The following is a 17119-nucleotide window of genomic DNA, read 5'->3' on the forward strand; positions in this document are numbered from 1 at the left end:
GTCCCCCAGACTTGTGGGGTGGCAGAGAAGACACAGCCAGACCTGTTTCAGAGGTGCACGTGACAGGACAAGAGGCCGCAGGCACAAGATGCCGCGATGGATGTTGCCGTCAGATGCCAAGGAGAACTCTGCCCTAGAGGGTGCTGCAGCCCTGGGACAGGGCCCACAGGGACAGGGACGGGCCACCATTGCCACACGCCTGGCTCTGGCCACGGCCGTGGCTGTGGGGCACCTCGGGGCCGGCGTTGGGGCCCCCAGCCCAGCTCTGACCACGCCTGTGCAGCCAGGGCTCACGGTTCATCGCCTTTGCTGTGAGCGAGAGCCGCAGCACACGCGGTGCGGCCAGGCCGGCTCTCCTGCTGACTGCCCAGCGACGTCTTGTCCCACAACGGCGCCTTTCTCTGCGGCAGCGCCCACGCCCGCGGCCGTGGGCTGCGGCGCGTCAATGCGCCCTGTGTGCGCGGCCCTGCGCTGCGGCCCCGCGCCCGGCTCGGCCCCCCGCCCCCCGCTGCCATTGGTGCCGCGGGCGCTGCCGCAGGGCCCGGGCTCTCCGCCCCCGGCCATAAGAAGGCAGCGAGCCCCGGCCGCCCCGCGCTGCTGTGCCACGGCCCCGCCGCAGAGGGAGGTGAGAGGGGCTGGGGGACGCCGGGGCAGGTGCTCGGCTGCCAGAGCAGGTGGGCCGCTGCTGCGGGAGGGGTGGTGCGGGGGCACCGGCACAGCTCCGAGCTCCGCCGCTAAAGCAGAGGCGGGCGGGGAGCTGGAACGCTCCTCAGCCTTGCGGATGGGGAAGCAGGCAGCGCCACTGGCAGCTGGCTCAGGGCACGAGCATGCAAAGGGCCGTTAGGATGGATGCATGTAGTGCTTCAGGAATATTTCCTACCTGACTGGAAACGGTTTTGCAGTTTGGACGCTGACTGGTGCACAGGGGAGGGAGTCAGCTTGAGTCAGGCTGTAGGATGAGATTCAGTGCCTCCAGCAGCAGGCCTTGCGGTGGCGAAACAGGAGCCAGGCTGCAGGGAAGGAGACATTTATCCGAGGGGTGTGAATTAACCAAGTGCCAGACAATAAGGCTTTTTTTGTTCTCCCCACCATCAGTGCATTAGACAGCTTTTCAGAAGGTGGTTTTGCATCTCCCTTTTCAGTCAGTCTCTTTGGTTTGCCTCTTTCTGAAATCTGCAGGAAACACTGCGATCCCGATGATTAACATTCCCAAGAGGGTCTCCAGATCAAGTGTGGGAGGAGGGAGGTTAGAGGAGATGTGCTTATTTTGTGCCACTGGTTCTGGCCCTGGGTCCCCCGGCTACTCAGTTGGAGCCAGGCCTTGCAGGCAAGGAAGGCAGGGGCAAGAGCACCTGCGGAGAGGGGACAGCAAAACCTTTCTGAAACTCCATGTGCAGAAATGAAACCCCTGCCTGCCCCTCTCCCAGGCAAGGAGAACAAAGTAATGGGTTAAGCAGTGGGAGAAAGAAGAGGTGAAGTGACATGCCGCCTTGATAGCCAGGTCCACGCAGGCGGAAAATGCAGGAGCACTTTGCTGGAAGCTGCCAGGGCTTTGCAGCCTCTCCTCGTTTCCTCCCCTGTGCTTTGCTCACACAGAGACCCAAACTCACATCAGCCCGGGGGATGTGTCGGCTCCCGGCATGTGACAGTCCCACACCAGGCACTCTTCACACTGTGGCTCTCCTCTCCTCGAGAGCTCTCGGAGGCAGAGCCAAGGTCTCTCATCTTCCTCCCTGAATCGAGAGCTGATAGTGGTGGCCCTTCAGCAGCACGTTTTCAGTGAGGGCCTCAGCATTGCTGATGCACGGGGGTAGTCCTGGGGTGGCTGTGCTTGCAAAGCAAAAGGCATTGCTGGAACTTGCCCAGGCTAACTCACCCATCACTCCCTCTGACCTCAGGGCCACGCTGTGATCATGTCTGAGCTGGAGAAAGCCATGATTGCCATCATTGATGCCTTTCACCAGTACTCAGGGAAGGAGGGAGATAAGCACAAGCTGAAGAAATCAGAACTGAAGGAACTCATTAACAACGAGTTGACCCATTTCCTTGGCGTAAGTATTGCCCTCCGCACAGCATGGCTGGGTGGGTGCAGAAAGCCGCGTTGAGCAGCTGCCAGGCTCCGCTAACTCCGTCTCCCATGCGAAGCAAGAGAAGGGGAAGGGGGTTATTCATGCAGTAGTGCATTAAACACTTTGCCTCAGCTCTGCAGGAGCAGCGGGTGGCAGGACAAGGGCAACACCCTGTGTTGGAGGTTGGGGTTTGGGTTGGATACTAGGGAAATATCCTTCCCTGGGAAGGGGTGGGGGGGGCAGCCTTGCCCCAAGGGGCTCAAGGTGGCCTTCCCGGCAGCACAGCTGTGGCTGAAAATCCTGCTTCAGGAGGACTGCTGTTGCACAGCTGCTGCTGCAAGTGCAGAGCGGTGCGCCAACGCAGATGGGAAACAGGCACCAGCTATTTGGGATGTGTCTGAACGGAGATTCAGCCATGAGAGTTCCTGAGAAGCGGGGACTTGTTACTGCCTGGGCCTCAGTCTGATCCTCCCCAGCTTTGGCTGCCTGTTTCTGTCCCTTCAGGAGATCAAAGACCAGGAGACTGTGGACAAAGTCATGGAGGCACTGGACAGCGATGGGGATGCAGAGTGCGACTTCCAGGAGTTTGTAGCCTTCATTGCCATGGTCACCGCTGCTTGCCATGAGTTCTTTGAGCATGAGTGAGCTGGTGGGAAGCAGGTGAGCACCTCCTGCTCATGCCGGAGAGATGCAGAGCAGCATCACTCCTCCAGGAGAAAGACTGGGTGTGATCGGGGGCTTCTTGGAGTTAAGCTTGTGCTAGACTTAAGCAGCTTATTAAGTTCTGCGGCTTTGTGAACAAGAAACACCCACACGGCTCAGGAAAGCCTGTCAGCCAGTGCCCACCTGGCTGGATGCGGTGTCTGAATGCCTTATTTCAAGCTCCTTCCCTCCTGCTGTATGCAAAGGACATGCATGGGGCTGGAGGCAGGCGGACGCTGCAATCCAAGCTTGCTTGCAAAGGGAAAGGAAATTCAAGGGCTGAAGTAGAAGGTGATTGCAGAAGGGCTGGTTACAGAAACATGGTTCTGAGCCCACTGGCCTGAACAGAAAGGCTCCCGTTGATTCCTGTGGGCTCTGACCACCCTGTGCATGGTACTAACCCAGGCAGCACAGCCCCTGGCCCGTCACAGGGGCTCAGCAGAGCCCACGCATTTTTGAGATACCCTTGGCTTGAAAGGCAAAGCATAACCATCTAACAGCCCAGGCTTTTCTCATGTCAATGAATCCTGCTCTTAGCAGCCTGCAGAACTGGAAGCGAAAGCATACGAGGCTCCTGGGCTGGGGACAGCTTCTGGGCCTGGGATGTGCCTTGGCAAGGTCTTCAGGCTCAGTCAGAAGGGAAGGGGGGATCTGTACCGTGTGACCACAGTGTGTTAATGTAGACCAGGCACAGCCTCCAGAATGCGTGGAAATGGTGAGAATAAAATGTTGGTTTGGTCTCTGGGCTGCAATTGGTCTGCAGTGAAAAACGTGTCCTTTTGTGCCAGGGCTGTGTGCAGCTCCCCAGCTGCCCTTCGGTGTCAGAGGGGAAGCCTGGAGGACGCAGCCTGAAGCACTGCTGTGGCTCACACCCCTGGGTTTCTTTCCTGTTGGGCATCAACCCTTCATCTCCTCCCTGGCATCACTGTGGCTGGCCAAACAGCCCAAGGCTGTCACCACCGCTGTGTTCTGCCTGGCTGTACTAACTGGCAGATGTATCTGCAAGGCCAAAGGAGCGCAATTCATCTCTGCGCGACTGCTGCTGTTCAGGATGTGTCTGCTGCTGCCAGGGTCATGCGGGGGCTTGCAGTGGTGAGCCTTTGCAGAGCCAAAACTGAACCTAGGACCACATCCCCGCAGCCTAGGTGCATGCCTTTTTCAGCCTGCACTTGCTGTCCAGCTCAGCAATACCTGTGAGTTAGGCGTTCACGGCTGGCAACATCTATAGCAACAAATTCATGACAAAGATGCCTGCAGATGATGATGTCATTTTTACCTCATTCCGTGTTTTGTAACAATTTAATATGCAAAATGACATGTCTTCAGACATGGGCCATCTTGTTGCTCTCATCTGCTTCCCAAGCTGTGGAAGGGGACACTCAGCAGAGACACGCATACAAGAAAGACAACGCTTTTACTCCATCTAGAATTAAAAAAGCAGTTTTTCCAGCCCAGGGTAGTGCTCATTGTGGAGAACCTGTTTAGCATCCAAGAAACTTCCACTACATTAACATTCCCATCGGTTCTCGGTTCAGCTGTTTCCAACACTTGTACAGACCTGGGGCAGCGTATGAGGACAATGAGTGGGGACACCATCTGTCCCAGTGTCCCCAGGGTTAGGCAGAGTAGCGGGGACTCTCACGACCCTCTCTTGAGCCTGAACCTGAGTTCAGCAGAGGGCTCTGATGCTTCAGCACAAGGGTCTACCGGTGAGGTTGTCTGGCAGGTCTCCAAGTCCCACCTGCCTTCTGCCTCACCGCAGCAGCAGTGCTGACATGGATGAGAAACCCTTCCCTGAGACTGAGCCTTTTCAGCAGCTCTGCACAGCATCGCAGTGGCGAAGAGCTGTAGGTGCAACACGCGGCTTGAACGCTGGCAGAGCCGGTGAGACACGGAGCAGGCCGTCCTCTCCCTCGGCGAGCAATGAGAGCAGGAGCAGGGAGTGACGCAGTGTGACTGTGCACGTTTCTGGCAGGAAGGGTGACCTTGACTTGGTAATGCCACTACTGGGAATTCACAGAGAGGCTTTACCTGGCACAGGAGACAGCACAGCAGAGCTGGTGCCTCTTGTCAGGGAGGCAGAGAGCGCATCTTCCTTTGAGGTGAGCACCCTGACTGCCAGCGGTGCCATATGTGGTGCTCAGGCCACCAAGCCCTGAACACTCCTCCCCAGTCAGCGAGGAAAGCAGAGGTTTCCCGAAGTGAAATTCCTGAAACAGAGACTGCATGGTCACAGCCCTCAGCACCACCCGGCCTGCACTGCAGCTCAGCTCCCCTGGCGTCCCGCTCTTGACACAAAGTGGTGGCTCAGCTGAGAGCGCGGACTGTGGGGACAGCCGCACACTGGCACGGTGGGAGAGGCCGGCAAAGCAGTTTGGGCAAGACCAGCCCAAGCACCCAGCATAAACCGCCTCTGCCAACAGCCCACCACCGCACACTGCTGCTCGCACGCGGGGGCACAGCCGCTGCCAGCCACCCACAGCACCTCTGCCAACACCCCACAGCCCCACGGACTGCGGAAGCCCCCTGCATCCAGCCAAGAAAAAGGATGCTGCCATGACAAGGGGCTTGGGTGGCACTGTGAATGGCTCAGAAGCGCGGGGAGGCTTTCTGGGGAAAAAGGAAAATCCCTCAAGCCTTGGGGCTGACCAAAGAGCAGGTGTCAGAGCTTTGCAAGGAAGACGTCACAGCTGGCTCTGAAGGAGGCTCAAAAGGCTAAAGCAACTGGCTAGCCTCCCTGAAACGACAGGGTAGATACTTAGAAGTGCCAGTCTTGACACCACTGGTTTTCAGGCTCTAGCAGGGATAGTTCAGCCTTCAGGAAGGGAAGGTGAGAGGCTAATGACATTATTAAATAATTTTTAGTTATGCCCCCACCTCATGCAACAGATGTGCCTGCTGGGTACCAGAGGTGTGTGTGCTCTTAGCTCACTGGCACTGGTTACATCGATCTGACATTGCATCGATCCCAGGAGCGCTCAGAAAAGCCACATTTTTGCCATCAGTGCAGACTGGCGTGTGACAACCTGCAGAATGATGGTTTGGTAACAGGGAGCTCTGGGGTCTGCGCTGTGGGACCCTTGGGGCCCTCAGAGGCTGCCCGAGGATGAAACAGCAGCATTACACTACCAGTGCCTACCTGACGTTTGGACACATTTGTCAGTTACACTTTTGCCTGCCTATAGAAGAGGATAAAGGTGAATTTCCCATCAGGAAGGGCACCAACAGATGGTTTCTTATATTAAATGCCCTGTCAAGACAAGAACTACTTACCAAAAGTACTAAAAATGAAGCAAAGAAAATAAAGTACACTAACAGCAAGAGCCCAAGAGTCCAATTAACTTTGCAAACTAGAAAAGCAACAGACTGGGGCGGATTTAGTTCATACATGCTGCATTGGAGCTCTGCTGAATTACATTTTCCTAATTAAAAATGCTGCCATTCCTTTTTGCTCTGGGAGGTTAGAACCTGCACTCTTCCCAGATAATTTAGATGGACAGCGTCTGTGAAGGGGAACCCTCTGGATCAGACATAAAATTACCAGCACCAGACAAAATGACTGTACCAGATCCTCACAAAAATGTTCTTCCACAGAGGATCTAATCTTACTGGGACTGCTGATTATTGTTGTGAGCACATCCAAAAAAAAAATTCATGCTGTTAACTGTTGATGGAAGTGCATTCAGGCTGAACCATTCAACAGCAGAGTTCATGTGCTGACAGCAAGAAAAATAACTTATTTTAAAAAGGAAAATGAATTATGCTTTTTCCACAAATCAGATGTGGACTTCTACAGACCCCAGAGGAGGAACATTCCTGACCTTGTTGAATGGAGTAAAGCAAGTGTGTAAGCAAAGCACTGTGCTGCTGGGGCACGTCTCCTGTGCACTCAGAACTCCATGCTGCAAGCTGCGACAGCACTGAGAGATGCTTCTCCATCCTGGCAGTCTAGCGACATCAAAGCACATTCCTGCTCCCTCTGTACATTAAGCTGAAAAATACATTTCAAAAGAAAGCGGCAGCATTTCTGTGAGTGCTCCATGGACTGAACTTATTCCCTTACCAGATATTAAATCTAAAGGATTTGCCTGGCCTTACTGACTGTAATGCAACAGTCAGGGCATTAGAGCGCATTTTCCGTTTTCCCAGTCCAAAATATTCTTGATGCTGGATTTCACCATACAAAGTCTGAGTTCACCCTGCATCCCAGACAGAGTGGACTTCTGCTTGCAGGGGGAAGACAGCTGACAGAGGAAGAAACTAGAAGAAAAAAATGGGAAGCTTGTTAAACAAAGCAAAATAAACCAAAACACCTCCAAAACTATTAAAGGAGCAACATACAACTGATCTTTAAAAGGCCACTATTACATTTTCTTCCCACCGAAATTTTGGTTCTGCGTGTAGGCATGCCATGTTACAGGTACAGACAGAACCACCAGGGCACTGCTGTCCACATCTGGCAGAGAGAAATGCCAGAAATGAAAGAGAAATCGTTATTTTGCAGTTACCTTTGCAAGCTAAGTTTCAAGGAATGCTAGAAAATTAGCAAATATTTTTCACTTCCATAAGCAAACTTTTATATTTAGGTGAGAACAGGATTAAAGAAAAAAAGCGACTGCAGGAAAAGAGAGCAGTGTGTATTATTTTAATAACCTGTACTGAAATACAAAACAAGATAGAACTCTGCTTATGTGGCACTGGCATAACTGAACTGGAAATAAAACCCAGCGTGTCTAGTTCCTCCTAACAACATGACTGGTCACAACCCAAAATCTCAAGACTGTAGCAAAAATTTACATTAGAATTTGTCATGATGAGAAACACTGGTTTAGATAGATCTCATTCGAAATATCTGACCACATAAATATTTAAAGTATATTAATCAGCTGAATACAAAACCATCAGTTCAACAAGAAGAGTTGTATCTCAGTATACCCAGCGCCAAGGAAATCCTGAAGTACAAAAAGTTAAAGAATTATTTAATGCAGTTTTGTTAGCTATAAATTAGTTCTTAGATGTAATCCAGATCTATCATCTACCAACGTGATTTGTGGCCTGATACACTGCAATACTTTAAATGTGCAAGCTTTTGAAAAATTCCTTTTTTGGCCTTAAAGCAAAGCTGTGAACATGCTATAGAAACCAAAACCAGAAGCCTATCCAAAAAGATCATTAAAGTGCGTAATACGTGTTTTCACACAATGGCAGGGAAATAGCATTAAAATAATCAGGGACTTGGTACAGAAAATCAGGAATGTGAACTTAAAGCGGAACTCACTGCTTCCATTTTTCTGTCATAATAAATTACTGGGTAACAATAACCAATAAATAAGGATGTAAAGAAGCTCATAGTACTGTTGCTACAATGACATAAAGCTTATCGAAAGTCAGTACAAAGTGCTGGCTCATGAAGAACACTGCTGTAATAAAGGCCATTTTGTTAATGCTTACAAAATTACTTAGTACTCACTGGAGTCCGATCTTGTACCCCAGAATAAATCTGAAACATTCCGCTTCGACAGCAACCCTTTCGTGGCATCTTGCCTTATTCCCTCAGCATGGTGACTAGCCAGCAAATCAGCTACAGCAGTTTAATTCAGGAGACAAGGCTTAGAATTCCCTTGTCACTATATTTTACATTCCCAAAAGTCAGGTTTAAAATAAAATAAAAATTTCTTGTACCTTTACTACAATCTGGGATTTCAAAAGTCAAACTCAGTCAAGATGAGTTACAGATTTTTGGCACCTGTCTTTACTAGTTTCGAGAAAGATGAGTTGCCTTGGCAATAAATCTGCCGTGCTTTAAACATACTTCATACACAGCAGTATCTGGATGCCAAGTACAATGCCTCGTTGTAACTAACAGTGAGAAAAACAGAAAAGGCTCAAAGATGCTATTTTCTTGCTATGTACAGTGTTTTTAAAAACAAATCCTGTTTTGCAGGATAAATTCCTACTTGTTTCCTAAACCCACTGTTGGTACAAATCTGTTTTCTGTAGGTGCACCAACTCTCTTGCCTCTTCAACCAAAACCTTTGCCTTCGCTTAAAAGACTACAACTTAATTTATTTCTGCATACAAAGAACCATCATCCCTCCTTCAATCTGGGTAAAAGCAGGTGCTTTGGTCAGGAATCCCCAGAAGTCTGCGTTAGCAAACACTGCTGACATGAAACAAAACCACTGGGGCCTGCAAACAGGGTGGAAACCCCCTGTAACCGCGCAGCGTTCTGTACGCCACCCGGACTGCGGGGGACCTCAGCGGACTTTTAAGTACCTTGCTGCGCCCTGGAGAAGTGTTTGCATTGAGCCTTGCGGCAGAGAGAGAATCTCATTGGGAAATACGCTCTGGAGTAATGCTGGTGCAGCATGTCATTGTTGTTTTTGTTAAAAATTAAACCAGAAGCTCCCACCTCCCACAAGCCATGTTGCAGGGGCCCAGGAACGGTTCTTGTTTTAATGATTTTACAGCTTTTCCACCTGCTGCTGCTTTGGGTCAGCCTGCTGAGGTTGCACGAGGCAGTCATCTCGGCGCTGCCGTTTCTGCTCCTGCTTTTTCTTTTCGGCCAGGGCTTTTGCCCTGGTGGTCATCGCGCTGGGCCTCACATCAGGCCGCTCTTCATCCTGCTGGTGCCTTTTACAATGTTTTTCAAAGGTTGAAATTTTGGCATACGTCCGGTTGCAAACCAAGCAGTGGTACGGCCGCTCACCGCTGTGCGTTCTCATGTGAAGCTGGAGGTAAGAGGACCTGGAAAAGGCTCGGCCACAGACCGAGCAGCAGTGAGGCTCGCGCGCCTCATGGGTCTTCAGGTGCTGCTTGAGGGACGACGCCTGCTTGAAGGCCTTCCCGCAGGCGGCGCACTTGAAGTTCCTCTCCCCTGACTCCAGAAGCTGGTGCGAGACGAGGTGGGCGGAGGAGCGGAAGTTCTTCCCGCACTTGTCGCACCGGTAGGGCCGCTCGCCGGTGTGCAGGCGGACGTGGAGCACCAGCCCGGCCTTCTGCGTGAAGGCCTTCTCGCACTGTGCGCACTTGAACGGCCGCTCGCCCGTGTGCACGCGGCGGTGGGTCGCCAGGTGGGAGGCGCGCCCGAAGAGCTTGCCGCAGTCCTCGCACTTGAAAGGCCGCTCGCCGCTGTGGATGGCCTTGTGGCGCACCAGGTGGGAGGACTGGAGGAAAAGCTTGCCGCAGACGGGGCACTGGTACCGCCTCTCGCCCGTGTGGGAGCGCAGGTGGAGGGCGAGGTGCGAGGAGGAGATGAAGGCCTTGCCGCAGAGCGCACAGGCGTGGGGCCGCTCCCCGGTGTGCGTGCGCTTGTGGAGCACCAGCCCCGAGGAGAGCGCGAAGGCCTTGGCGCACACCGGGCAGCGGTACGGCTTCTCCCCGGTGTGCACCCGCCGGTGCTTGGCCAAGGCGCCGGCCTGCGCGAAGGCCTTCCCGCACTGCTCGCACCCGTGCGGCCGCTCCGCCCCGCCGCCCCGCGCCAAGCCCCGCCCGCCGCCCGCCCGCCGCCCCGCCGGCCCCGCCGGCCCCGCCGGCCCCATGGCGCTGCCGCCCCGCCGGCCGCCACGGCCCGGCACCGCGCGCACGCGCCGCCGCGCGCCCTGCTGACGTCAGGAAGCGCGGGGTAACGCCGCCCCGAGGCAGCGGCCGCCATCTTGTCGCTCTGCGGGGCGGCTGCGCTCCCTGCCGGGCGGGCCGGCAGCGGCTCTGGGCAGCGCCCTGGTGCCGGGCTGCTCCCGTCTCCCCGCTGCGCGGAGCCAGCTGGGCTTTCCGGGCCTCGGCCGGGGCTGCGCTGTGCGAGACGAGCAGCACCGCGCTGCGGAGGGGCGTGACCCCCGCTGCCCCCGTTCCCAGAGACCTCGGTGTGGGCCCGGTGCCCGCTGCGGCGGGGAGGGCCCACGGGCAGGGCAGGTAAGCCAGAGCCCGGAGAGCACTGCCATGGGGTACTGGAAATACACACAATGCGGGAACATCCAGGCCTTGAGGATGTGCAGTTGCTTTAATTATAAAGCAACCGGAATGAAATTGACCAGTAAAAGCTCCTCAGACATTAAACTGACCAAAACACCGGGGAAAAGGGCGTTAAGAAAGCTAAGCTTCTCCAACAGCGTCAGTTTCAACATTGAGCAAGTCAGATTTTCAAGAGCTGTTTTGAAATGTTTAATGTGCTTTTTGTTTTAGATTTACTTTACAAGGCAACTTGTCTCACTGTCATCAATATCTCAATACAAAAATCTTACAATGCTTTATTTGCTAAAAAACTACAACATTAAAATGGGGGTTAGGTAGTTCTTTCCTTTTGCCAGCTGTCTTGTTGTGAGGGGCATCCCGAAGTCCACTGCAAGAGGTTGCTGTACTTAATAAGTTACACAAGTTCTGTACATAATTACAGTCATAATAGAGTATGCAGCTGTATAATACACCACAGCCAAACACAAGTAGGGCACAGAACTACTATATACGAAAGCTTTTTGTTGAAGATTTTATAGTCTATCTGACCAGGAGTCAATTTGATATCCTTGTATCGGGAGACGGACATCCATCTTTCTTAGGCACTGATCTGGGCAGAATTGCCTTGCAGAAAAACCTGGCTCTTTTGCCAAACTCATGCATTATTAAAAAAATTTCATGTAGCTCAAAGTCTTTAACAACTCTATAAAAATAATTATTTGCTAGTCTCGTGCTTGCCTTCAAATACCTGAAGTATTTGAGTAACTTCACATTCTCTTTCTGAATTAGGTTCACTGCAGTATTAGATCAGGCAGGAACTTCAAAACCTTAATTAGTCAAGTGTGACTCAACCAACTGGCTATTTCAGCTTGAACAAAAAAGCTGCCTACATACAACTCTAAAATTAAAAAAAAAAAAAAAAAAAAAGAAGAAAGTTTGTACCACAGCATAACAAGCTAACTAACACTTTTCCATGGTGGGGAAAAAAAAAAAATCACTATCGTAAATTTTAGCACAGGATATTCAGGGAAAATATTGTAAGACCATGCTTTGTAAACATTTCTACGAATCATTCAGAGACTATTGGCTTTGGAATGAGTTTTCAAATACTTGGCGTTATGCAGGGCAGTAATTAACAGCTAATGCTATGAAAACAAGCAACTTTAACATGAAGTTACGACAGTAAGAGCAGTAAAGGCTCCTGCATGAAGTAGTTAAAACTGGATATTAATTTATATTTTATTATAAAGTTTATAGCATTACAGAGTCCAGCATGGCACGATGAGTAACCTTGTTACAGTTGCAGTATTTGTTTTCGCTTGGTACAAAAAAAAGCTGAACAGCAGCATAATTGTTGTTATATTGAATCTGGATTGGAATGAATTTGTTTCTTCTGAATAGGGGTAAGTCAGTGATTTAAACTAAAAATGCTGCATTTTTAAATCTCAAATATGTGCAAAATTCCTTTCAGTACAGTAGAGAATATGGTAGAGATGTGTGCAATCTTGAAAGTTATGCCTCAACCCAGATACTGCCAATATATTGCAAACAATGACACGGAGGGTGAACTCCGAACGGTTACTCACAACTTTCAGTATTATTTCCAAGAGTCCTCCTCACAGCTGGTGTTCTCTTCCTACCCCGCCTTATGTCCTTTTATGCAGTGCATCAAGTACTGACATTCATAATTATTGTAAAAAAAACACTGGTCCATGACAGTTCCAATAAGCTTCCTTCAGGAATTCCAGTAATCTCTCCATCCTAAAACAGCTGAAATCATTACAATGGACTTATGAAAGCAGATGCAATCTGAGAGATGAAGGTCTGTGAAGATTAGTATCTCCATTTTCCTAAGGTCTTCCACAGCTTTTAAAACCACAGAAAATGAAAGGCCCTTAATTTTGGTGCTTTAGCCTTGATGTGATTTTCTGTTTTCACATGTTGTAGGCAACATAAATAGGATCCAACTGGTCAGCTAAAAATCCGTCTCTCAAGTGCATTCGTTGTTTCTCACCACGGGAATTTATAGGAATAACACCAGGGTCCACAATAACTACAACACCTACTATGAGATAATGCTCTTCCAGAACCACATTTGTTACCAGCGCAACCAGGTCCAGCGCTTCTTGTTCTGAGCCTTCCAACTCCACAACCACCACAAGCAAGTTGGTCCATGTAAACACAGCACTGTCAGCATGATACAAATATTAATGGTGAGAAAAAAACCAACACAACAGTCAAAAGAAGCTAGTTATCAAAGAGAGTCTCACTGGAAATAGATTTTGTAAGGAGTTGAACAATATAACAAATGGGAACAAGTGATATAACAATAATGTGAGAATACTCATAAATCAAGAGTCTTAAAGCTGTAACTTCTTGGGATATTCTCTGCCACTTGTTTTGTAACCGTCTGTGTACAAAATGTAAGTAGGTCTTTTTCTTTTACATGTACACAATCATGTGTTTAAAAGTCCTTTGCACTTGCAGATTAAAACGGGAACCATTAAGATTTCATGTTCAGTGTGTGCACACTTGAGATTAATGTACTTGTGTAAACTTTCAGCAACTATTAAAGGAAAAGCCAAAACCTCCCAAAGCCTACCAGTAAACACTTCCACTTTGAGACTGAAGAGGACCTACAGCCAAATGGCGTAAATCATCCATTAGGACCAAACGAGACTAATTTAAGTTAGAAGATACCATTCAAGAAATCCTTGAGATGTGTTTACTACATCCAAGTGCATTCGTCCTGACACAGTAAGGGCAGTCAACAGCACAACCTGCAAGTGCTCTGCTGCCCTGTTCATGCCCCACCCTCTTTGTGTTTCATTCAGACTTTGAAGACCAACTCTGATAAAGGTGTGGGCTTTTTTTTTTTTTTTTTTTTATTTTTTGAGTGACAGAAAAAGGGCATTACATTTCAGTTGCTCTCCCTGCAGTAGTTTTCTAAGCAAAATTTTGGTGAGTTCACTCTACAGCAAGCTCTCCATCTAGCATGCTGTTCCACAGAGCTTGATTTCTGCTGCTTTAGAATACAAGGATACAGAAAAGTAATACCGAGGCTCTTACCATTCTGCAATGCTCTTGTGTGCTCTTATTACAGAGGTCTCTATATCAATGGGATGGTACCTCATTCCTCTGAGCTCCAGTGTTTCATCCAAAGAGCCAACCACATACAGGGCATCATGCCGCTCTGCAATATAGCACAGATGTGTAAAACATCAGGTCTACAGAACCAACATGGTCATTCGTACATGCTCATTCCTGACGTTCTAAGATGTTCCTCGTGCTTCCTAGGAGAAAGAGTCTATAATACACATCAAGCTCTACCATTTGGAGAGAAAGGAATTCAGAGGTCACGTAACACTTCTGCTTACTTACTCCAAGCAAATGAAACCAGACTAAAAAGAATTTCTGGGTCATCCAGTTCTGCCCCTTCTCTCACGTAATATAATCTCAGTTCACAAACCCAATCAAAATCCATTGTTAAAGCATCTTTTTGTCCCGCTATTCTTACCAGAGAGCTTCTCTCCTCTGATTAACAGGAATACTCTTCCAATTTCCAAATTTAACTTTCTCTCCACTAACATTAAGTTAATGCAGCTAGAACAGCTCTATCCCCTCCCTCAGCCTTAGCTTTCCTAGACCCTTTTTGAAGGACACACTCTCCACATTGCCACCTGTGGAGATTCATCCTGTAACTCTCCAGTTCAGCTTTGCTTTCTTTTGCACCTATTTTATAATCCTGCTCAATCGTGTAACTTGAGACAAAAAGCATGCTGGGAAGCTGCAGTGTATTTCATGCATACTTGCTGCGTTAATTCACCATACATAGACAGCCTCTCAAATGCTGACAAACTAAAGGATAACTGACATTGCTGTGATAAAAATCTCTATGTTACGTGATTTTTCAGAAAGCTACAAGGCACAAAAACTTGCTGTAGTAATCTGGTGCCTTGCCATCTGCAACTTCTCTTTGTGAATGTCTACTCACAGATTCCAATTTCTGCCAAGTACCAGCTTTCTCAAGAACAGGGAGCCATTTCACTTTGAGCACTGACAGAAGGACAATTCTGTCAAAGCGTCTTGTGCAGAACCTTGCATTAAGCAGCAATGTGCCCTGGAGGCCAGGTAAAACCCTAGAAAATCAGAGATGAGGAAAGCAAGGAAACTTTAAGAGCACCTTGGTTAAGCATTCCTCTATCATGTTCTACCAGCTCTGAAGAGGAAGAGAACATGCAGGAGAAGCTTTTTCAGGGAGCTGGATCTACCTTACATCAGCTCTCACCGATAGCCTGAGCCCACATTCCTTCAGGAAGAGACTCAGGAGGGGCTGGCCAACGCAGAACTTCTCAGTGTACTTAAGTGGGTTGAACGGCCTGGTGCCAAGACGGGACCCTTCTGTGTTACACTGGTAGCTGTGGGATACGGGTACCACATATCCCTGGTGAGGACTGCGTCTTTACCAGAATTCACCTTTTTCTCTCTGATGGCACTCGGACTGTGGAAGAGGGAAGTCTGCAGGATGCAGCTCTGGAGGAGATGGAATTGGGTGGGCTGCAGGGATTTCTCCAGCCGGAGCGATAGCACCCACACTTCTTGTTCTCAGGGGCCCCAGGGAGGCTGAACAGCACACCAGCACAGTGGACTCGAGGGTGACCCTCTCTTAGTGACTAGGGCCAGCAGTTACTTCACACCCCGTTTCTGAACCCTGGGCTGGTATCCACTGCAACAGATAGGGTAATGCCTCAACAGAAGCCTGCGCCTTCAACACACTGCTCTCCTCGCTCACTCTACTGCCTTCGCACAATGGAGGACTAAAAGTAGGAAGGACATGCACAGTGTCCCCCAAACAGATGCTTATGTTCCAGAAATGCGAACGCTGCTTTTCTGTATAGTACCGTGAGCGATTATAGGAAGTGTAACAACAGCCCCCCCCCCCCTTCATGATCCCTGACAGCAATGAGGGGGCACTGGCACTATCCTTGTAGATACCACCATTCATTTAAGTCCAATCACAGACAACTAGCAATACACATTTGCTAATGAGTTATAAGCATTCAAACTCCTTTTCTTGGTATGTTTAGAGATTCCTTTTTTCTTAAAAAAAATGCATGATAATCAAGACTTATACCTACTCCATATTCTGTCTCAACAGAAAAAGGAATAGTTTGTCTTCCATCTGCTTACACTTCTCAAATTTAGACATCTTGGCTTAGACTGAAAAAATGAGATTAACAGTTTATTTTCTATACTGGAAAAATTATGGAGAAGTTACTCTTCTAGACCTTTAACTTCTGAAAGGCTGAGAAAACCCTGGTATCTGTGCATGTCCTAAAACTGCTGAATGACAACATTATTCGTATTCTCTAGATCAGCACTGAAATACTGCATCCAGTTTGCAAGGGAAGAGGTTCAGAGGAAAAGTGAGCAGAAAGGCTTTAGTGCTTCTGACAGATGTATTATTTTGTCTAAGTGGAAATAAAAGGAACATGAACATGATTTCTGAATCTGCCAAAAGGTCATTATAAATTTCTCATTTTGCACTATTACTCAGTATCATTATTATCAATGAATATGCAGAGAGTAACAATTCCTGTTAGATTCAGCATTTTGATGGAAATCAGGATGAACTTGCAGGACAGGTTACTCTTTGCTAGCTCTCCTACCCCAAGGAGTTTCAAACACGTGCTTCTCTAAGTACAGTTATTTTCTCTCACCTCCACTAGCATCAGTAAGTTCTGTTCTGCGCAGAAAGCCGAGGTACCCAGTCCGAGCCCATATGGTCTGAGTGTCTCCAAAACTCAAGCGAGCAGTAAAGTGATCAGCGTGCAGTGCTTCTTCTCCATATATAGTGTAGTAACCAGTAGCATTGTGTGGACTACTCACCCATATCTAGGGGGATAAAAAAACCAAACCAAATCCAACCAAACGAAAGGGAATCATTCCCAGACAAACACAGGTTATGTTACCAGACCTGGGCAGCTTCATTTATTAATTTAAAAGATCTGTTCCACTGACAACTTTGTTGCTTCTAAAATGCCAGTAGTTTTATTAAAATAATTCATTAACTTCTGCCTCACAGAAAATGACCAGGAAAAAAAGAGTAAGAAGGTGTTTTATATACATGTAATTGGGGTGATAAAGAGGCAACATGAACATGAATAAAGAGGCATCTGGCTTACTGGGAAGGAACACCAGTTAACCTGCAATCTTCTATTAGCTGGGCATCTTAGTATACACAAATGCAGATGTATATTAAATGAAGGTTAAACCAGTCAGCTAATTAATTACCTGTCCACTGATGGGAATACGTAAGATATTCACAGACTAGTGAACTGATCACCTGGTACTGGCATGCGGTAGTTTGGCAGAGGAGGGAGGAAACTGTGCAGACA

At 48.8% G+C, this 17119-nt stretch overlaps 3 protein-coding genes and 2 long non-coding RNA genes across 10 annotated transcripts in view; 3 read left to right on the forward strand and 2 right to left on the reverse strand.

Moving 5' to 3' along the window:
- The first annotated feature begins 347 nt into the window (after positions 1–347).
- On the forward strand, positions 348–9023 carry S100B (S100 calcium binding protein B). 5 transcript variants are annotated; one of them, XM_055717579.1, is made up of 4 exons: positions 348–625; positions 1899–2051; positions 2574–2729; positions 8772–9023. In XM_055717579.1, exons 1-3 carry the CDS (start codon positions 446–448, stop codon positions 2712–2714), a joined length of 474 nt encoding a protein of 157 aa, XP_055573554.1. In that variant the 5' UTR covers positions 348–445; the 3' UTR covers positions 2715–2729; positions 8772–9023. The 5 variants fall into 5 exon arrangements, with proteins under 5 accessions (XP_055573554.1, XP_055573555.1, XP_055573556.1 ...); XM_055717580.1 differs by lacking the exon at positions 8772–9023 and adding an exon at positions 4098–4203; XM_055717581.1 differs by lacking the exon at positions 8772–9023 and adding an exon at positions 3560–4048.
- On the reverse strand, positions 7402–10682 carry LOC129736593 (zinc finger protein 239-like). The gene has a single exon (XM_055717577.1). The coding sequence runs from the start codon at positions 10310–10312 to the stop codon at positions 9236–9238; it is 1077 nt and encodes a 358-aa protein (XP_055573552.1). The 5' UTR covers positions 10313–10682; the 3' UTR covers positions 7402–9235.
- Positions 10683–10916: 234 nt separating this feature from the next.
- Positions 10917–17119, reverse strand: part of DIP2A (disco interacting protein 2 homolog A) — a 122022-nt gene continuing 115819 nt past the window's right edge. For both annotated transcript variants that reach the window (XM_055717572.1, XM_055717573.1), the window contains 3 exons: positions 16442–16616; positions 13791–13914; positions 10917–12908 (listed from right to left, as the gene is read on the reverse strand). In XM_055717572.1, coding sequence (XP_055573547.1) covers positions 12656–12908; positions 13791–13914; positions 16442–16616 — 552 coding nt within the window. In that variant the 3' untranslated portion in view covers positions 10917–12655. The remainder of the gene's footprint in view (positions 12909–13790; positions 13915–16441; positions 16617–17119) is intronic.
- Positions 12795–13950, forward strand: LOC129736595 (uncharacterized). The gene is made up of 3 exons (XR_008733421.1): positions 12795–12934; positions 13285–13580; positions 13825–13950. It is a non-coding gene; the product is annotated as an uncharacterized LOC129736595 (long non-coding RNA).
- LOC129736596 (uncharacterized) lies at positions 14056–16273 on the forward strand. Its single transcript, XR_008733422.1, has 2 exons — positions 14056–14852; positions 14939–16273. It is a non-coding gene; the product is annotated as an uncharacterized LOC129736596 (long non-coding RNA).

Source organism: Falco cherrug, chromosome 8 (genome assembly GCF_023634085.1).
Source record: "Falco cherrug isolate bFalChe1 chromosome 8, bFalChe1.pri, whole genome shotgun sequence".
Classification (NCBI taxonomy): Eukaryota; Metazoa; Chordata; class Aves; order Falconiformes; family Falconidae; genus Falco; species Falco cherrug.

Excerpts from the sequence above, each read along its gene's own strand:
- S100B (XM_055717579.1), top strand. The coding sequence starts at position 446 with ATGCGCCCTGTGTGCGCGGCCCTGCGCTGCGGCCCCGCGCCCGGCTCG. Across the intron at positions 626-1,898 it reads CGGCCCCGCCGCAGAGGGAG|GGCCACGCTGTGATCATGTC; the intron begins GTGAGAGGGGCT and ends CTCTGACCTCAG. Across the intron at positions 2,052-2,573 it reads AGTTGACCCATTTCCTTGGC|GAGATCAAAGACCAGGAGAC; the intron begins GTAAGTATTGCC and ends CTGTCCCTTCAG.
- LOC129736593 (XM_055717577.1), bottom strand. The coding sequence starts at position 10,312 with ATGGGGCCGGCGGGGCCGGCGGGGCCGGCGGGGCGGCGGGCGGGCGGC.